Source organism: Chiloscyllium plagiosum, unplaced genomic scaffold, assembly GCF_037043375.1.
Source record: "Chiloscyllium plagiosum isolate Xiang-an unplaced genomic scaffold, Cpla_swu_hap1 HiC_scaffold_8, whole genome shotgun sequence".
NCBI lineage: Eukaryota > Metazoa > Chordata > Chondrichthyes > Orectolobiformes > Hemiscylliidae > Chiloscyllium > Chiloscyllium plagiosum.
Genome location: NW_028270146.1, coordinates 76,395,268 through 76,409,456, shown reverse-complemented (window position 1 = coordinate 76,409,456; position 14,189 = coordinate 76,395,268). Strand labels below are relative to the sequence as shown.

General features: G+C 40.3%; 1 protein-coding gene across 11 annotated transcripts in view; it reads left to right on the top strand.

The window, feature by feature from the left end:
• Window positions 1–14,189, top strand: part of ryr3 (ryanodine receptor 3) — a 370,356-nt gene that overhangs the window by 200,991 nt on the left and 155,176 nt on the right. For all 11 annotated transcript variants that reach the window (XM_043697973.2, XM_043697975.2, XM_043697971.2 and 8 more), the window contains 4 exons: window positions 2,771–2,873; window positions 6,400–6,537; window positions 9,014–9,287; window positions 11,660–11,774. In XM_043697973.2, coding sequence (XP_043553908.2) covers window positions 2,771–2,873; window positions 6,400–6,537; window positions 9,014–9,287; window positions 11,660–11,774 — 630 coding nt within the window. The remainder of the gene's footprint in view (window positions 1–2,770; window positions 2,874–6,399; window positions 6,538–9,013; window positions 9,288–11,659; window positions 11,775–14,189) is intronic.

Here is a 14,189-nt window from a genome sequence, read left to right as displayed (position 1 = left end):
CACATAAGATTCTGAGGAGTCTTGACAAGGTGGATGTGGGGAGGATGTACCCCCTTTTGGAAAATCCAGATTAAGCAGTCTCTATTTAAAAATAAGGGCTCGTCCAGCCTTTGCCCCTCACACAACTTCATCCCCAAAAACACTCATGCCATCTCATCCCATATATCCAAGCCCATCACATTTTCCATGCAAATCCATGCCCCTGTGCCCAAGCCAAGTAATTTGCTGTGCGTTTTATGCTAATTGGTGATTTTTTGCTCACCCTTCAGGGTCTTAATGCTCCCTGTGCTAATTAACTGCTGATTCATGCCAATCCATGTACTGTGCATACTATCCTGTACCCTACCATGCCATTAAACCCCAGCAAATGCCTTGGGTAGACCGCAGGACATGCTCAGAGATTAAATAAAATTTTAAGTCTCTAATGCAGACTGCTGTGTTAGAAGTAAAACCTCTTATTAAAAATAAACGCATTTACATACTTTTAGGTGCATACTGTCTGATAAAAAAACAAACATTGAATTCATTGTCCCCCTTCAAAGATTGTACAACCACAGAAGTTAAGTTAAACTAGAAGAAGTGAAATTGCAGACTCCTTTCAGGTATGCATAACTAATCCAGTGAAGGTAATCCTCAGACTTATGTCAACAGACAGAATGAATTAGCAAGCAGTGATTTTGTTTTTAACAGTTCACACTTTTTAAATTTTCAAATATTATATGGCAGTTCTTTTTAATGTCTTGACAGCTTGGCAGTTCCTTTTAACAGGCTTTTTTTTACACATTTGACAGTTGTATATTTCTTCTTCACAGATCTGTCTAGCATTCCAATGAACCTCTCAGTTCTAACACATTCATGGCACTTTTAGCAATCCCAAGCATCACCTGACCTTTCTCAAGGGCAACTTACCGCTCTCAAAAGTCATCAGGTCTCCCCCAAAGGTCACCACATTCAAAGGGGTACCTTATCTCTCCAAAATTGCACTCTACCTATCCAAATGAATTCATAAAGTCAGGACATGTGGAATACAGGGTGATTTAGCTATCTGGATTTAGAATTGGTTGGCTGACAGAAGGCAGAGAGTGGTTGTAGATGCCTAGAGGTCAGTGTTGAGTGGGTCCCGCAGGGCTCTGTTCTTGGGCCTTTGCTCTTTATAGTTTTTATAAATGACTTGGATGAGGAGGTTGAGGGGTGGGTTAGTAAATTTGCAGATGACACAGAGGTTGGAGTGCTGTTGAGAGTATAGAGGGCTATTGCAGGCTGCAGCACGACATAGACAAGATGCAGAGCTGGGCTGAGAAATGACAGATAGAGTTCAACCTGTATAAATGCGAAGTGATGCATTTTGGAAGGTTGAACTCAAATGCTGAATATAGGATTAAAGACAGGATTCTTGGCAGTGTGGAGGAACAGAGGGATCTGGGTGTGCAAGTACATAGATCCCTCAAAGTTGCCACCCGAGTGGATAGGGTTGTTAAGAAAGCATGTGGTGTTTTGGCTTTCATTAACAGGGGGATCAAGTTTAAGAGCTGCAAGGTTTTGCTACAGTTGTATAAGTCCCTGGCGAAACCACACTTAGAATATTGTGTCCAGTTCTGGTCGCCCTACTATAGGAAAGATACAGAGGCTTTGGAGAGTGTGCAAAGAAGGTTTACCAGGATGCTGCCTGGACTGGAGGGCTTGCCTTATGAAGAAAGGTTGAATAAGCTTGGACTTTTCTGTCTGGAGAGAAGGAGGAAGAGAGGAGACCTGATCGAGGTAAACAAGATAATGAGAGGAATAGATAGAGTCAATAGCAGGGCAGGATTGACTGGTACAAGGGGTCATAGTTTTAAGATATTAGGAGAAAAGTATAGCGGAGACATCTGAGGTAGGTTCTTCACGCAGCCAGTTGTGAATGCATGGAATGCATTGCCAACGGTGGTGGTGGAAGCAGAGTCATTAGGGACATTTAAGCAACTGCTGGACATGCAATGGATAGCAGCGAGTTGAGGGGTGCGTCGGTTAAGTTATTATATTTTACGTTAGGATTAAACCTCGGCACAACATCGTGGGCCAAAGGGCCTGTTCTGTGCTGTACTTTTCTATGTTCTATGTTATAAAGTTCAAAGCAAATCCCAGCAAGTGTAATCTACACCGTTCATGTTTTATATTCCTTGGTGACCAAAATCTCACAAATGGAGGCAGCTATTGATTTATGTAGGCAACTGCCTCTGTAAGATGTATAAGCCTGAAAAGTGACCTGTTCTCCTTCCCATCTTCAGGAATTTGGTAGATGCTGTATTTAGATTTTGGATTTCTGATTTCAGCCATGTCCACCATTTTTGATTAGTGGGGAGAGTCTTCTGGAAAATCCAGGCCCAAGTGTTCATCCATATTTTTCAACAAAATTGCAAATCTCAAATCAATGAAAGATGAAGAGAATAATAGTTTTCCACTTTCGTAAGGCCAATATAGTCTAAATAAATTGTATTTGCGTGGAATGTGAAAAAAAGACGACCAATTTATGAAAACAATTGTGTTCTGAAACAAATTATGCAATGACAGGTAAGGAGTTGCACTTTAATAGCTTGTACTTATTCTCTTACTTGCCTTTATACTGCCAACAGAAGTAGCATTTTTGCTGCACGGCAATACCCTTGCACAATGATAGATATAACAGATCATATTAGTACCATTTATTGTATCCGGACTCTCAGGAAACTTGCCATGTGGAAATTTATTCTGCATCCTCTTTCCTTTAACATTGAATTGGAATATTTTCTTACAGATTAACATGTTGCTGAACTTCAGGAATGATGATTATTCCACTTGCCCTGATGATATGCGTGAGGAGCTATGTGACTTCCATGATGACCTTCAAACACATTGCGGTGAGTAATGAAATACTGAGGACCCAGGGTATGCCATTTCAATTGCTCGCAGTTGAGCCACATAGTGATAGTTATTTATAGAGAGAGGTGGCATTACTTTGCCTCCTTGCCAAATGACTGAACCAATGAATTTGCGTTGTGAGAATGTCCAACAAATGACAAAGAAAATAACTACAAAAAAAAAGTAGCAGCGAAATAAAGTGTAGGATATGGCCTTATATTTCATTGAGGGTACTGGTTTTTATATTTACTATCAAAGTCAGTGACACCATGTATAATGTTTTCATCACGTTCCACATTACTCTGTGATCCATCTTGATATGACTGCTCAATTAAATTGTCAATAAAAACACCTTGTTGAAGGAGGTAATATTGCCAACAGAAATAGTATGTTTGCTGCAAAGCAATATTCTTGCACAGTGATAGAAACAACAGACTATATTAGTGTCATCTATTATATTCCCGGCTCTCAGGAAACTTGTCATGTGGAAATATATTCTGTGTCCTCTTCAGGGACTGCCTCTTTGCTAAAAGGAAATTTTTCAGGTATTTCTCTTGGAAACATAGTTTCTGTCAGTTTTCTTATATCTATGGACAGAAACCTGGCAGACGTAACAGATGTGTCTTCTGACCTTCTGGAATCAGCCTGATAGAAGTGGTGGCACAGCAAGGGAGAACTCTTTTAGTTCTTTAAATTGTCCAAAGGTCCCTAAAGCAGATGGTACTGTAGATGGATTCCATTTAAAATCCTGAGATGTGATAGTTGGAATCTGGAAAGCCATAATCAATATTGATGGATTCATAACTGCCTTCAGAAGTATAATTGCTTTTCCATGTGGTACTACCTCTTTAACTTAGCTGAGGATGACAATATATTCACAGTATTTTGTTGGTTGTAAACAGTGATAAATGCCATCAGAAAATCTAGAAAGTCTTTGCAAAGAAATTGAAACTCAAAAGGCAAAATGAAGTATAAAATTCTCTGCTGCATGAAGTCATAAAAAAAGTTTAAACCACAAATATGCAAAAACAGAGAACTTTCAAATGAATGTATGTTTGCATTCAAAAGATGAATGGTCTCTGAATCATCTCTGAGTGATGGAATGGGTAGTTAGAACATTTTGGTTACATGAGACGAGAGAAACAATGTCAGTCTTCGTAAAAGTGTGTTCCAGCTAAATCTATCCCGACAGTGCAGATAGAAGTTGTATGGCACATGAGGTTGACACTGACCCTCCGAAGAGCATCCCATCCATTGCCCCCTACCCTATCCAATAACCCTGCATTGCACTCATTGCAAACTTGAGCACCTCACATTCTCTGAACTCGGAGGTGCTCATACCTCATGTTCTCTGAACTCAGGAGTCTAATCGTTGTGGCTCCTCTGAACTTGATAGTGCCAGCGTTCCATTCGGAGGAGTGAGACCTGTTTGTTCTTTGAAAGCAGTAACGTTAATGCTGTGAGCTTCCAAGCCTGCATGACAGTGACTGGACCAAAGTATACAATGCAAAACAAATTGTCGACTTCGGACAGGATCAGCTTACACATTCCTTGCAGACTGTTGGTTGTTTCTTGTCGTCTAAAGAGACCAATCAGAAATTCAACTCAAAATCAGAAGTTGCTGGAAAAGCTCAGTAGGTCTGGCAGCATCTGTGAAGAGAAATCAAATCCGGTGACCCTTCTTCAGAAATCCAATCCTACCCACATGTCCTGCAAATAAACACTGTCTTTGCAGTCTAACAACTCAAAGTTAATTCACTCACTTGAAACGCAGCCAGCATAAATTGCCACTTAGTATTCCATTCAAACAACAAGTCTCTAAGACCAAGTTTCTTCAAGACATCAATGCTGCTTCCTCAGCGCGGATGGGTCTCCTCACAGCTCTCATACTATGTGAAATGATACGTGTTAGAAATGATCATCTATGGTTGATTCCTCGCTTTCTCTTTCACTACCTGTACTGCAACATTTCCTGTTGTTTTCTGTTCAGTCTGAGCTCTGAGTTCATTTTCAGGACATGCTTAGGATGACTGTTAGCATGTTTACCAATATGCTGGAGACGGAGCATAATCGTATCCAAATCTAGTTTATCTATGGTGTGCTAAACATTAACAGCCTATTAACAGGTTGTAGTGATTTTAAAACAGGAACATTATAGGCGCGTGAAATGGAACCAGCAAGTTATTTATACCCTTCTTGGGGATGTAATCAACCATTACTAAGCCAAGCATTTTTAACGTCTGTTATGGAAGGACACTTGTAGGTTACTGAGGAATAGTAGTCTTGTTTGAGTGTATAGTTAGCTAATTTACTCACAATTTGGTGAAGTAACCAACATTTTGATTATTTTGTTCTTTAGTTTATTTATAATCTTGTGGTCATACAGGAAAATCACCAAATGAAAAGGCAAAATTATTCAGAAAATGAAGACTGCCTACTGCTCCATTTTTATAGCTACTGGTGAAAAACTGTCAATTCCATGACCGGGTAGTTTACAGTTCAATCATGCCTCTGTACCAGTTGATTCAAGGCTTTGCTGTAAACAAGAGATGGTGAAAGTCACAACAGCAGAATAACAAGTATCTGAAGGCCAGACTGAGGGGTCAATCACGGAGGAGCCATTCTCCCATATGCACACTTTGACACAATGACCAATAAAAATGTCATATATCCAGACCTCTCTCATCAAGCAACCCTTTTGACCTAATTAATGCTTTTTAAAGTAAATTTTCCCCAAACTTTCTACTTGACAATATCTCAGCCAATTTAAGTCATTGCCAACCAAGCAGTAGCTTTTACTGTAGTAATACAAGTGGTTGTGATCATTTGAAATTTTTTATTCTTACATTTGTCCTGATGATTGCAAGGTAAAATGGGTGGCACGGTGGCTCAGCGGTTAGCGCTGCAGCTTCATAGCACCAAGGACCCGGGTTCGATTCCTGCCTTGGGTGACTGTCTGTGTGGAGTTTGCACATTCTCCCCGTGTCTGCGTGGGTTTCCTCCGGGTGTTCCAGTTTCCTCCCACAATCCAAAGATATGCAGGTCAGGTGGATTGGTCATGCTAAATTGCCCATAGTGTTGGGTGCATTAGTCAGAGGGAAATGGGTTACTCTTCAGAGGGTCGGTGTGGACTTGTTGGGCTGAAGGGCCTGTTTCCACACTGTAGGGAATCTTAACAAAAAAGCTTTAGCAACATAACCTATTTTCAACTGATATTCAAGTTCAGTTCAGAGGAATGAAGTTTTGTTGTGACTCAGTCTCATCAGCAAATCTCTTAAAACATTTGTTTGAATTCATTCAGAAATTTAAGTAAGCCCCTTTTATGGAATATGTGGTGGGTGGAAATGGGATAAATGAAGAATATTTTGAATTTGAAATAGTCAGGTGTTCTTCAAGCTTTTTTTTTAATTCTCGCTGTCTTTTGAATTTTATAACTAAATTGATGACTGCTTTGTTTTTTTTTTATATACCTGTAAGGGATTATGAGCTGATACGCAGTGTTCTGACAGTGCGTTCTGATTTTAGGTATACCATATGAAGAAGTGGAGGAAGAAGAAAAAGATGAATCTCTGATGGGCAAATTACTTTATCTGGTGCACAAAATCAAAGGAAAGCCAAAGAAAGTTGAAGAGACTCCAAGTGAGGAGGAAGAAAAAGCCCCCAGTAAGTGCCAACCTTGTTGAGTGAGATAATAACATGAATTTTAGGGACAATCCATTTCAAAACCTTGACTTCAGGACAGTAGCAGCCAAGCTAATTGCAATAAGATTTCCTTTAATGGAAGTTATGTATTAGGGTGTATTTATATCACATCAAATAAACTGAGCATGAAGTGCTCCTCAGTTTTCTTTAGGATTTAAAAAAAAACAATTTGAAATGGCTGACTCAAACCCCATTCTGAGCTCCAGGTTTTCAAATTACACAGAAGCCTGTGGAAGTTTCAGGAACATTGTGTATGTAATGATGTAACAATGCATGCAAAATATGACTTCTCACCTTGGTCAGCAAAGTAAAAAATGTTTTATTCAATATCTCTCAGTTACTTGTTAAATAACTTTAATTTAAAAAAAATGTAATTGTCAGAATTCACTCCACTGTTCACTTTTGAATGTAAGTTGTAGAACATTGTGGTCATGCTGGCATCCAGTCTCTGCAATTCCTGCTGATTTCACTTCAGCAGCTACAGTGTGGTCAATTCGGTGGTGGTTCGTGTCAATTTCACTTTACACACCAATGTTAATATCAAAAGCAAGTGATACTGAAGTCGGTGTGTAATGTACCCTTTGAGACTGGATACATACTGCTGATTCTGCAGGGTGTTGTGATAATGAGTAATGCAGCTGAATCTATAGTGATTTCATTGGAGATTGGGTAGAAGGCTAGGAGCAGAAATTAAGGGATTTATTGAGCAAAGAAACTGAGATTTCTATACTATATCGTGACAGATTGTTATCAGGGAATTGCTCCCTTTAAAGAGTGAACTGTTGCCTAAGCAAACCCTTGATTTATAGCTTCATCTTAAGACAGTTGAGTAGCTTTTCACGTAAAGCAGTTAGCTATTCTATTTATTTTTAAATGCCAATACTTGTCCAACAATGTTCCTGGAAGTTTTTGCAAAGATTTCAAGTTGATCTGTCAATTGGTCCATTGGTTATAATGTTTGGTTTTATTCTGCTGTATACATTTTTAAATCTCAGTGATCATCCAACCAATGGTTTTGGGTGACAAGCTTTTCCAGTTTTCTTCAATTGTTGGTTTGATGCTTCCACAAGGATATGAAAAAGAAATCTGATCATCAGGTTGGCGTTTCAGCTGAATATTATCTACTATTCTTGTCTCTATGTCTTCCACAATCACAATTTATCCATTACTCAGACATTGCCCAAGACTTTGTTCTAGGCCTGGGAGATGTTAGAAAATATGCATGTGAATAGCATCCGTTTATTCCACGGCAAAATACATCTTGGGCAACAGTCCAAATTCAAAGTCAGGAAGTGAGTGAAACATGAACTTGACCCAACAGTATCTAACTGATAACATTTCTTTATCCACCAGTTCTCCTGCTAATCTATTTGCAGTTCACATTACAGGACATGGAAGTTCTAAAATGTTAGACCTCCACCAGTAGATGGGGGTGTCCATCCCCATTGTACTGGCTTAAGTGACTGCTTTCATTGATAAAGTCCTAAGTCTTAGCTGATTCAGTTGTATCAAGTGTCAAAGAAGTATAATATATGGGGTCATTAATAGCAGAGCTCCTCAAATAGCTTTCAAAATAAAATGTGGTATCCTACAATCCTCGTCTAAAAGAACATTTTGATTGTTTGCCTGTTCTTAATCCTGGAGACTTCCTTTAAGAAAATAAGGAGATTGAGTTGAGTAACTAAGTTGTCAGCCTTATACCAAAAAGGCTGTTGAGAAGTTACCAGTTCTGATACCTTTGGATGATCATGCAATGATGTATAGAGACTGTCAGTTGAAGTGCTGGATACCAGTGTATTCACTTGGATTCATTTGATTTATCCACAAAGAGAACTCAGTATATATTTCCATAAACTCAGTTAAACAGTAGTGGCTGTGAAAATACTAGGATCAATTATCAGGGATATCATAGAAAAAAACTCACAAAAATGTAACATTGTGACCACAAATGAGACAGAGACCAAAGGTGATGTGCTTTGTTTCCATTTCATCGCTGTACAACTGGTGCAGTTCATATTCAGTATCTATGTATGTAATTGTCTATGCTGACTTCCCAAAACTATTGAAAAGATCTTAACAAGATATTAGCATTAAAGTAAAAGCACACAGAACTGAGAGTTCACCTTGTGGGTTGAAAGCCTCATTGTCTCTTAGTTTTCAACCATCAAGACTTCAATGGTTTTGAATTCTCTTCCTAATTCCCTCCATTTAGCTATAGGTCTTTCCAATTTTAAAAGCCTGTTGAAAACACAACCTTTTCTTTAACCACACCTTTGGTTACCACTTGTAAACCTCTTCTTTTTATTTCATACTTGAGGCTGGTTTGTTCCCCTTTTTTGGGTACAGTGCTTTCAGGAATATTACTCGACAGAAGGAGCTATCCAAGTGTAAATGACTTCTGTTGTCTAATATTATTCTTAATTTGTCTCCCTTTCAGCCAACTTGACACAACTGATCTCACAGACGATAGTGCACTGGTCTCAGGAATCCTACATTCAAGATCCAGAGCTGATTAAAACCATGTTTAGCCTTTTGCGGCGACAGTATGATGCAGTTGGTGAGCTGCTACAAGCCATGCGGAAAGCATATACCATCAGTGCTGCCTCGGTCCAGGAAACGGTCAGTCTACTGGTTTCCCTTGGGTGCATTCGATCCCTCCTCAGCGTGAGAATGGGGAAGGAAGAAGAAATGCTTATGATTCGTGGATTAGGGTATGGATGTGCTTTAGTTGTTTTAATTGGTTTGTATAGACTAAAGATGCACGTTGTTAGAATAATGTAATGATATAACGTAGTGCTGAAACATTTGCAGCAAACTTCATCGAGAAGCGCCAAATGGATGACCCATCATTGACTTCTCCAGTGGTCCCCAGATACCAGTCTTCAGTCAATTTGATTCACTCCAAGTAACATCAAGAAACAGGTTCAGACACTGGTTACTGTAAAGGCTATTGTCCTTGACGACAATCCAGCAATAGTATTGAAGACTTCTGCTCCCGAACTTGCCTCTCCCCAAGCCAAGTTGTTCTAGTACAGGTACAACACTGGCATCTACCCGATAATATGGAAAATGGTCCTGATATACCCTGTACACAAAAAGCAGGACAAATCTACCGCAGCTAATTACAGCCCCATCGGTCTACTCCTGATCATCAGTAAAGTGACGGAAGGTGTCATTAATAGTGCTGTCAAGCAGCACCTGCTCAGCAATAATCTGCTCATTTTGGGTTCTGCCAGGGCCACTCAGCTCCTGACCTCATTACAGCCTTGGTTCAAACATGGACAAAAGAGCTAAATTCCAGAGGTGATGTGAGAGTGACAGCCCTTGACATCAAGGCCAAACTCACCTGAGTGTGAAATTATGGTGTCTGAGCACAACTGAATCAATGGGTATCAGGGCAAACTCTCTGCTGATTGGAGGCATAACTGGCACATAGGATGGTGACTGTGGTGTTGAATGTCAATCATCTCAGCTCTAGGACACCTCAGCTCTGGGACCTCTCAGCTGGAATTTCTCAGCGTAGTGTCGTAGGCCCAATCAACTTCAAGCTACCTCATCAATGACCTTTCCTCCATCATAAGGTCAGAAGTGGGAATGTTTGCTGATGATGGCATAATATTCAGCACCATTCATGACTCCTCAGATATTGAAGCTGTCCATGTTCAAATGCAGTAAGATCTGGACAAGTATCCAGGCTTGGCTGGCAATTGGCAGGTGACAATTGTGCCAAACCAATGGCAGGCAATGACTGTCTCCAATGATCTAACCATTGCCCTGGATATTCAATGCTGTTACCATCACTGAACCCCCCCCACTATCAACATTATTTGCATTACCGTTAGCCAGAACTTAACTGAACTTGCCACAAAAACACAGTGGCTACAAGAGCAGATCAGAGGCTAGGAATACCATGGCTAGTAACTTAACTCCTGACTTGCCAAAGTCTAACCATCATCTCCAAGGCACAAGTCAGGAGTGTGATGGAATACTCCCCACTTGTCTGGATGAGTAAGCTCCAACAGCACTCAAGAAGCTTGCCACCATCCAGGACAAAGCAGTCAACTTGATTGGCTCCACATCCACAAACATCCATTCCTTCCACCACGAACACTTAGTAGCAGCAGTGTGTACCATCGAAAAGGTGCATTGCAGAAATTCCTCAGACAGCATCTTCCAAATCCAGGATCACTTCTATCTAGAAGGACAAGAGCACCAGAAACTTGAGAACATCACCTCCTTCAAGTTCCCTCCAAGCCACTGACCATCCTGACTTGGAAATATATCACTGTTCCTTCACTATTGCTAGAATCAAAATGCTGGAATTCCCTCTCTAAGGGTGTTGTAGTCAACCTATAAGATATGGACTGCATCAGTTCAAGAAGGCAGCTCACCACCACTTTCTCAAGGGTAACTACGATGGGTAATAAATGCTGGCCAGTCAGCAATGACCATGTTCCACAAGAGAATAATAAAAAAGTAATTGTTCTGTAAGATTACATTTCTTATAAGTGTCATGAGCTCTGATTTTCCTTGGAGGAAATGTGAGGCTGAAAAGATAGAGATGTAACATATAAACATGACTATCATGGCAGACAGGCATGTGGCCTGTAATATCACAGAAGATGAAGCTCTTTCCAGTGTATCAGCAAGGAGATTTTGCCACACAGAACCCACGATTGACACCGGTTTGTTGAAGTTAGTCAATGTCAATTCAGATAGTGGCACAATTGGTGTAATTGTCATTTATGGAGGGGTGAAAACTGACCAGACAACTGATCACTATCCTGAACACCATGCTGGAAGTTTGAGGATGAATAAGGATAAAACCTAACTTAACTATAATGCTGTTTGATCAAAAACCTGCCGACATTGACAGCAATGGCTCAGGTGTCAATGACTCTAATTTGAGATACAAGAATTCTCAGTGCCTGTAGAAGCTGGCAGCCATCAGAAAAAGGGGGAATGTGAGAATTGTTCACCTTATAAATAAAAACAGATTTAGCATAGAGAATTCCTACTTCAGGTAAATCATGGTTCAATTAATCGTGTATTAATTTCAGTCTTGTTATTACATATTCTTCAGGGATATCATGAACAACAAAGTATTCTATCAACATCCAAATTTAATGAGAGTGCTAGGCATGCATGAGACAGTCATGGACGTCATGGTGAATGTACTTGGAGGAAATAAATCACAGGTAATTTGCATTGAGCAGATAAAAGTCTTTATAGAATTGTAATGCTCTTGAAGTAATTTGATGTGGAACTTTAGTATTTATCCACAATTTGTTTTGAATGTCTTAGTGATGCAGTACAAATAGGGGAAATCCAAATATTAACCACTTGACTATTTCATTTGATGAATAAGCGTTTGAGAAAAGTAACTGCTGCTAGCATTGGGACTAACAGTCTGATTGTTAACTCTGCAGGTAAATGGATTCTAAGTGGGTTAATTTCTTGCCTTTTTAGCAAATTTAAATTTGAATTTAAATGTAGGATGTATGATCGAGAGGTATATGGATAACAGGAAAGTCATTAAGGTTGTAAATAGTGAGGAGCATATCCATAAAATGCAGGAGAGTATCAATGAACTGGTCAAGTAAACCGAACAGTCGCAAATGAAATCCATCCTGGACAATTGTGAAGTAATGCAACAAGGAAGAGGTAACAAGGAAAGGGACTACAGTGTGAATGGTAGGACCATAAATGTACTGAAGATCAGAATGACTTTGGTGCACGTGTCCATAGATCCCTGAAGAGAGCAGGGACGAATGATAGGATGGTTAAGGCGGCCTAGGGAATACTTGTCTCTCTTAGCCAAGGAATAGAACACAAAGAAAGAGATTATGCTGGAACTGTATAAAATGCTGATTAAGCCACAACTGTAGTACTGTGTGCAGTTCTGGTCACCCATATTACAGGAAGGGTGTGATTGCACTACAGCAGGTGCAGAGGAGATTTATCAGATTGCTGCCTGTTTGGAGGTTGTGAGCTGTGGGGAAAGACTCAACAGTCTTGGGTTGTTTTCCTTGGATCAGTGCAAGTTGAGAAGGACCTGCTACAGGTGTATAAGATCATGAGAGGCATAGATAAAGTGGACAGGGAGGCTCTTTTCCCATTGCAACAGGGCTGAATAACCTCTCAGCATCTATTGCTGTGGAACCTCTCAGAAACTTTGTTTCAATAAAATAATGTCCCCATTCTTAAACTCTGAATGGACACCTGACCTGCTGAACCATGCCTCAAAAGAAAATCCCTTCATCCCAGAAATTAGATCCAATACTACTTGCACTGTGGTAATATTATGGGCCAATATGCTGATTAATACTTTCATTTTATCTGTTAAGGGAGATACCCAGAAATTTGTTTTTGCTCAGCACTGGATCACAGAAGGAAATAAAGCCCATTTAAGGAGCTGGACAAAGCTGACCTGAACATTTACATCCTTCGAGTGTCTCTGCCACTTTTCTGAATGCTTAGAATCTATGATTCAATGATTCTAAGGCAAGCTCAAAAAATTGCTCCTGGCTTTAACTATTCAAGTTTGTTTCAAGTTGCTAAATTTGTGAAAGAGCAGATTTCAACCTTGGTGTGATATGAATCAGTGGGTCATGTGAAGAGATGTGAGAGGTGAAGTTTGAGGGTCAACTGTCTCAGAAACCTGGGACAAAGTCCCAAAGAACTGAGGTAGGCCTTCCACCCAGCTAAATACTTTTCTTGTGCATTACCATGGAGTCTACTCCCCGGGTCACTGGGGCTGCTCAATCCTATTCCCACTTCTCTGAATAAGGATTGAATCATAGAATCCCTACAGTGCAGAAACAGGCCGTTTAGTCCATTGAGACTCTGACCCTCAGGAGATCAGCCCAACCACAGATCCACCACACCCCCTCTACCCCATCCCCATAATCCCCATTTCCCATGGCTAATCCACCTTACCTGCACATTCATGGAGACTATGGGGCAATTTAGCATGGTCCATCCACCTAACCTGCACATCTTCCAACAGCGGGAGGAAACCTGAGCACCCGGAAAGCCCATGTAGGTATGGGGAGAATGTGCATTCTCTGCACAGAGAGTCACCCAAGGCTGGAATCGAACTTGGGTCCCTGCCACTCAGTGCGCCTGTAATTTGATTGGATCCAACGGGTCACTCTAACCTGGGGTAGGTCAGCTTTGTCAGGAAATGCCATGCTCCTGAAGATCCACAGACAATATAACTCCTCTAGTCATGTGAAAAACTGTCCCCGTCTCCTCCACCCCCAAACCTTCTTATCTCAACCTGGGCCTCAAAGGCTGTATAGCAACCAAATCATCTTGGCTTGTCTTCCAGCAAGATGTGGAGGAGGCCACAAGACTCCTTTCACCAATCTATTTTAGATCAAGTTGAACACAGTGCCAAAATATAACAGATTTATAAACTTCCTATCTGTAATATTTTCTCTTTCCAAATATACTGCCAGTCCGCATGTATATTTTCAACATTTTCTTTTATTCACCCTTGCTGAATCCTGTCCACCGTGATTGTGTGTGAAAGTTGAACTTGTTTATAAAATGAAGGACAACATTAACACAGCATAACATTAAGATTGACACATAAAGTGAAGTGCATA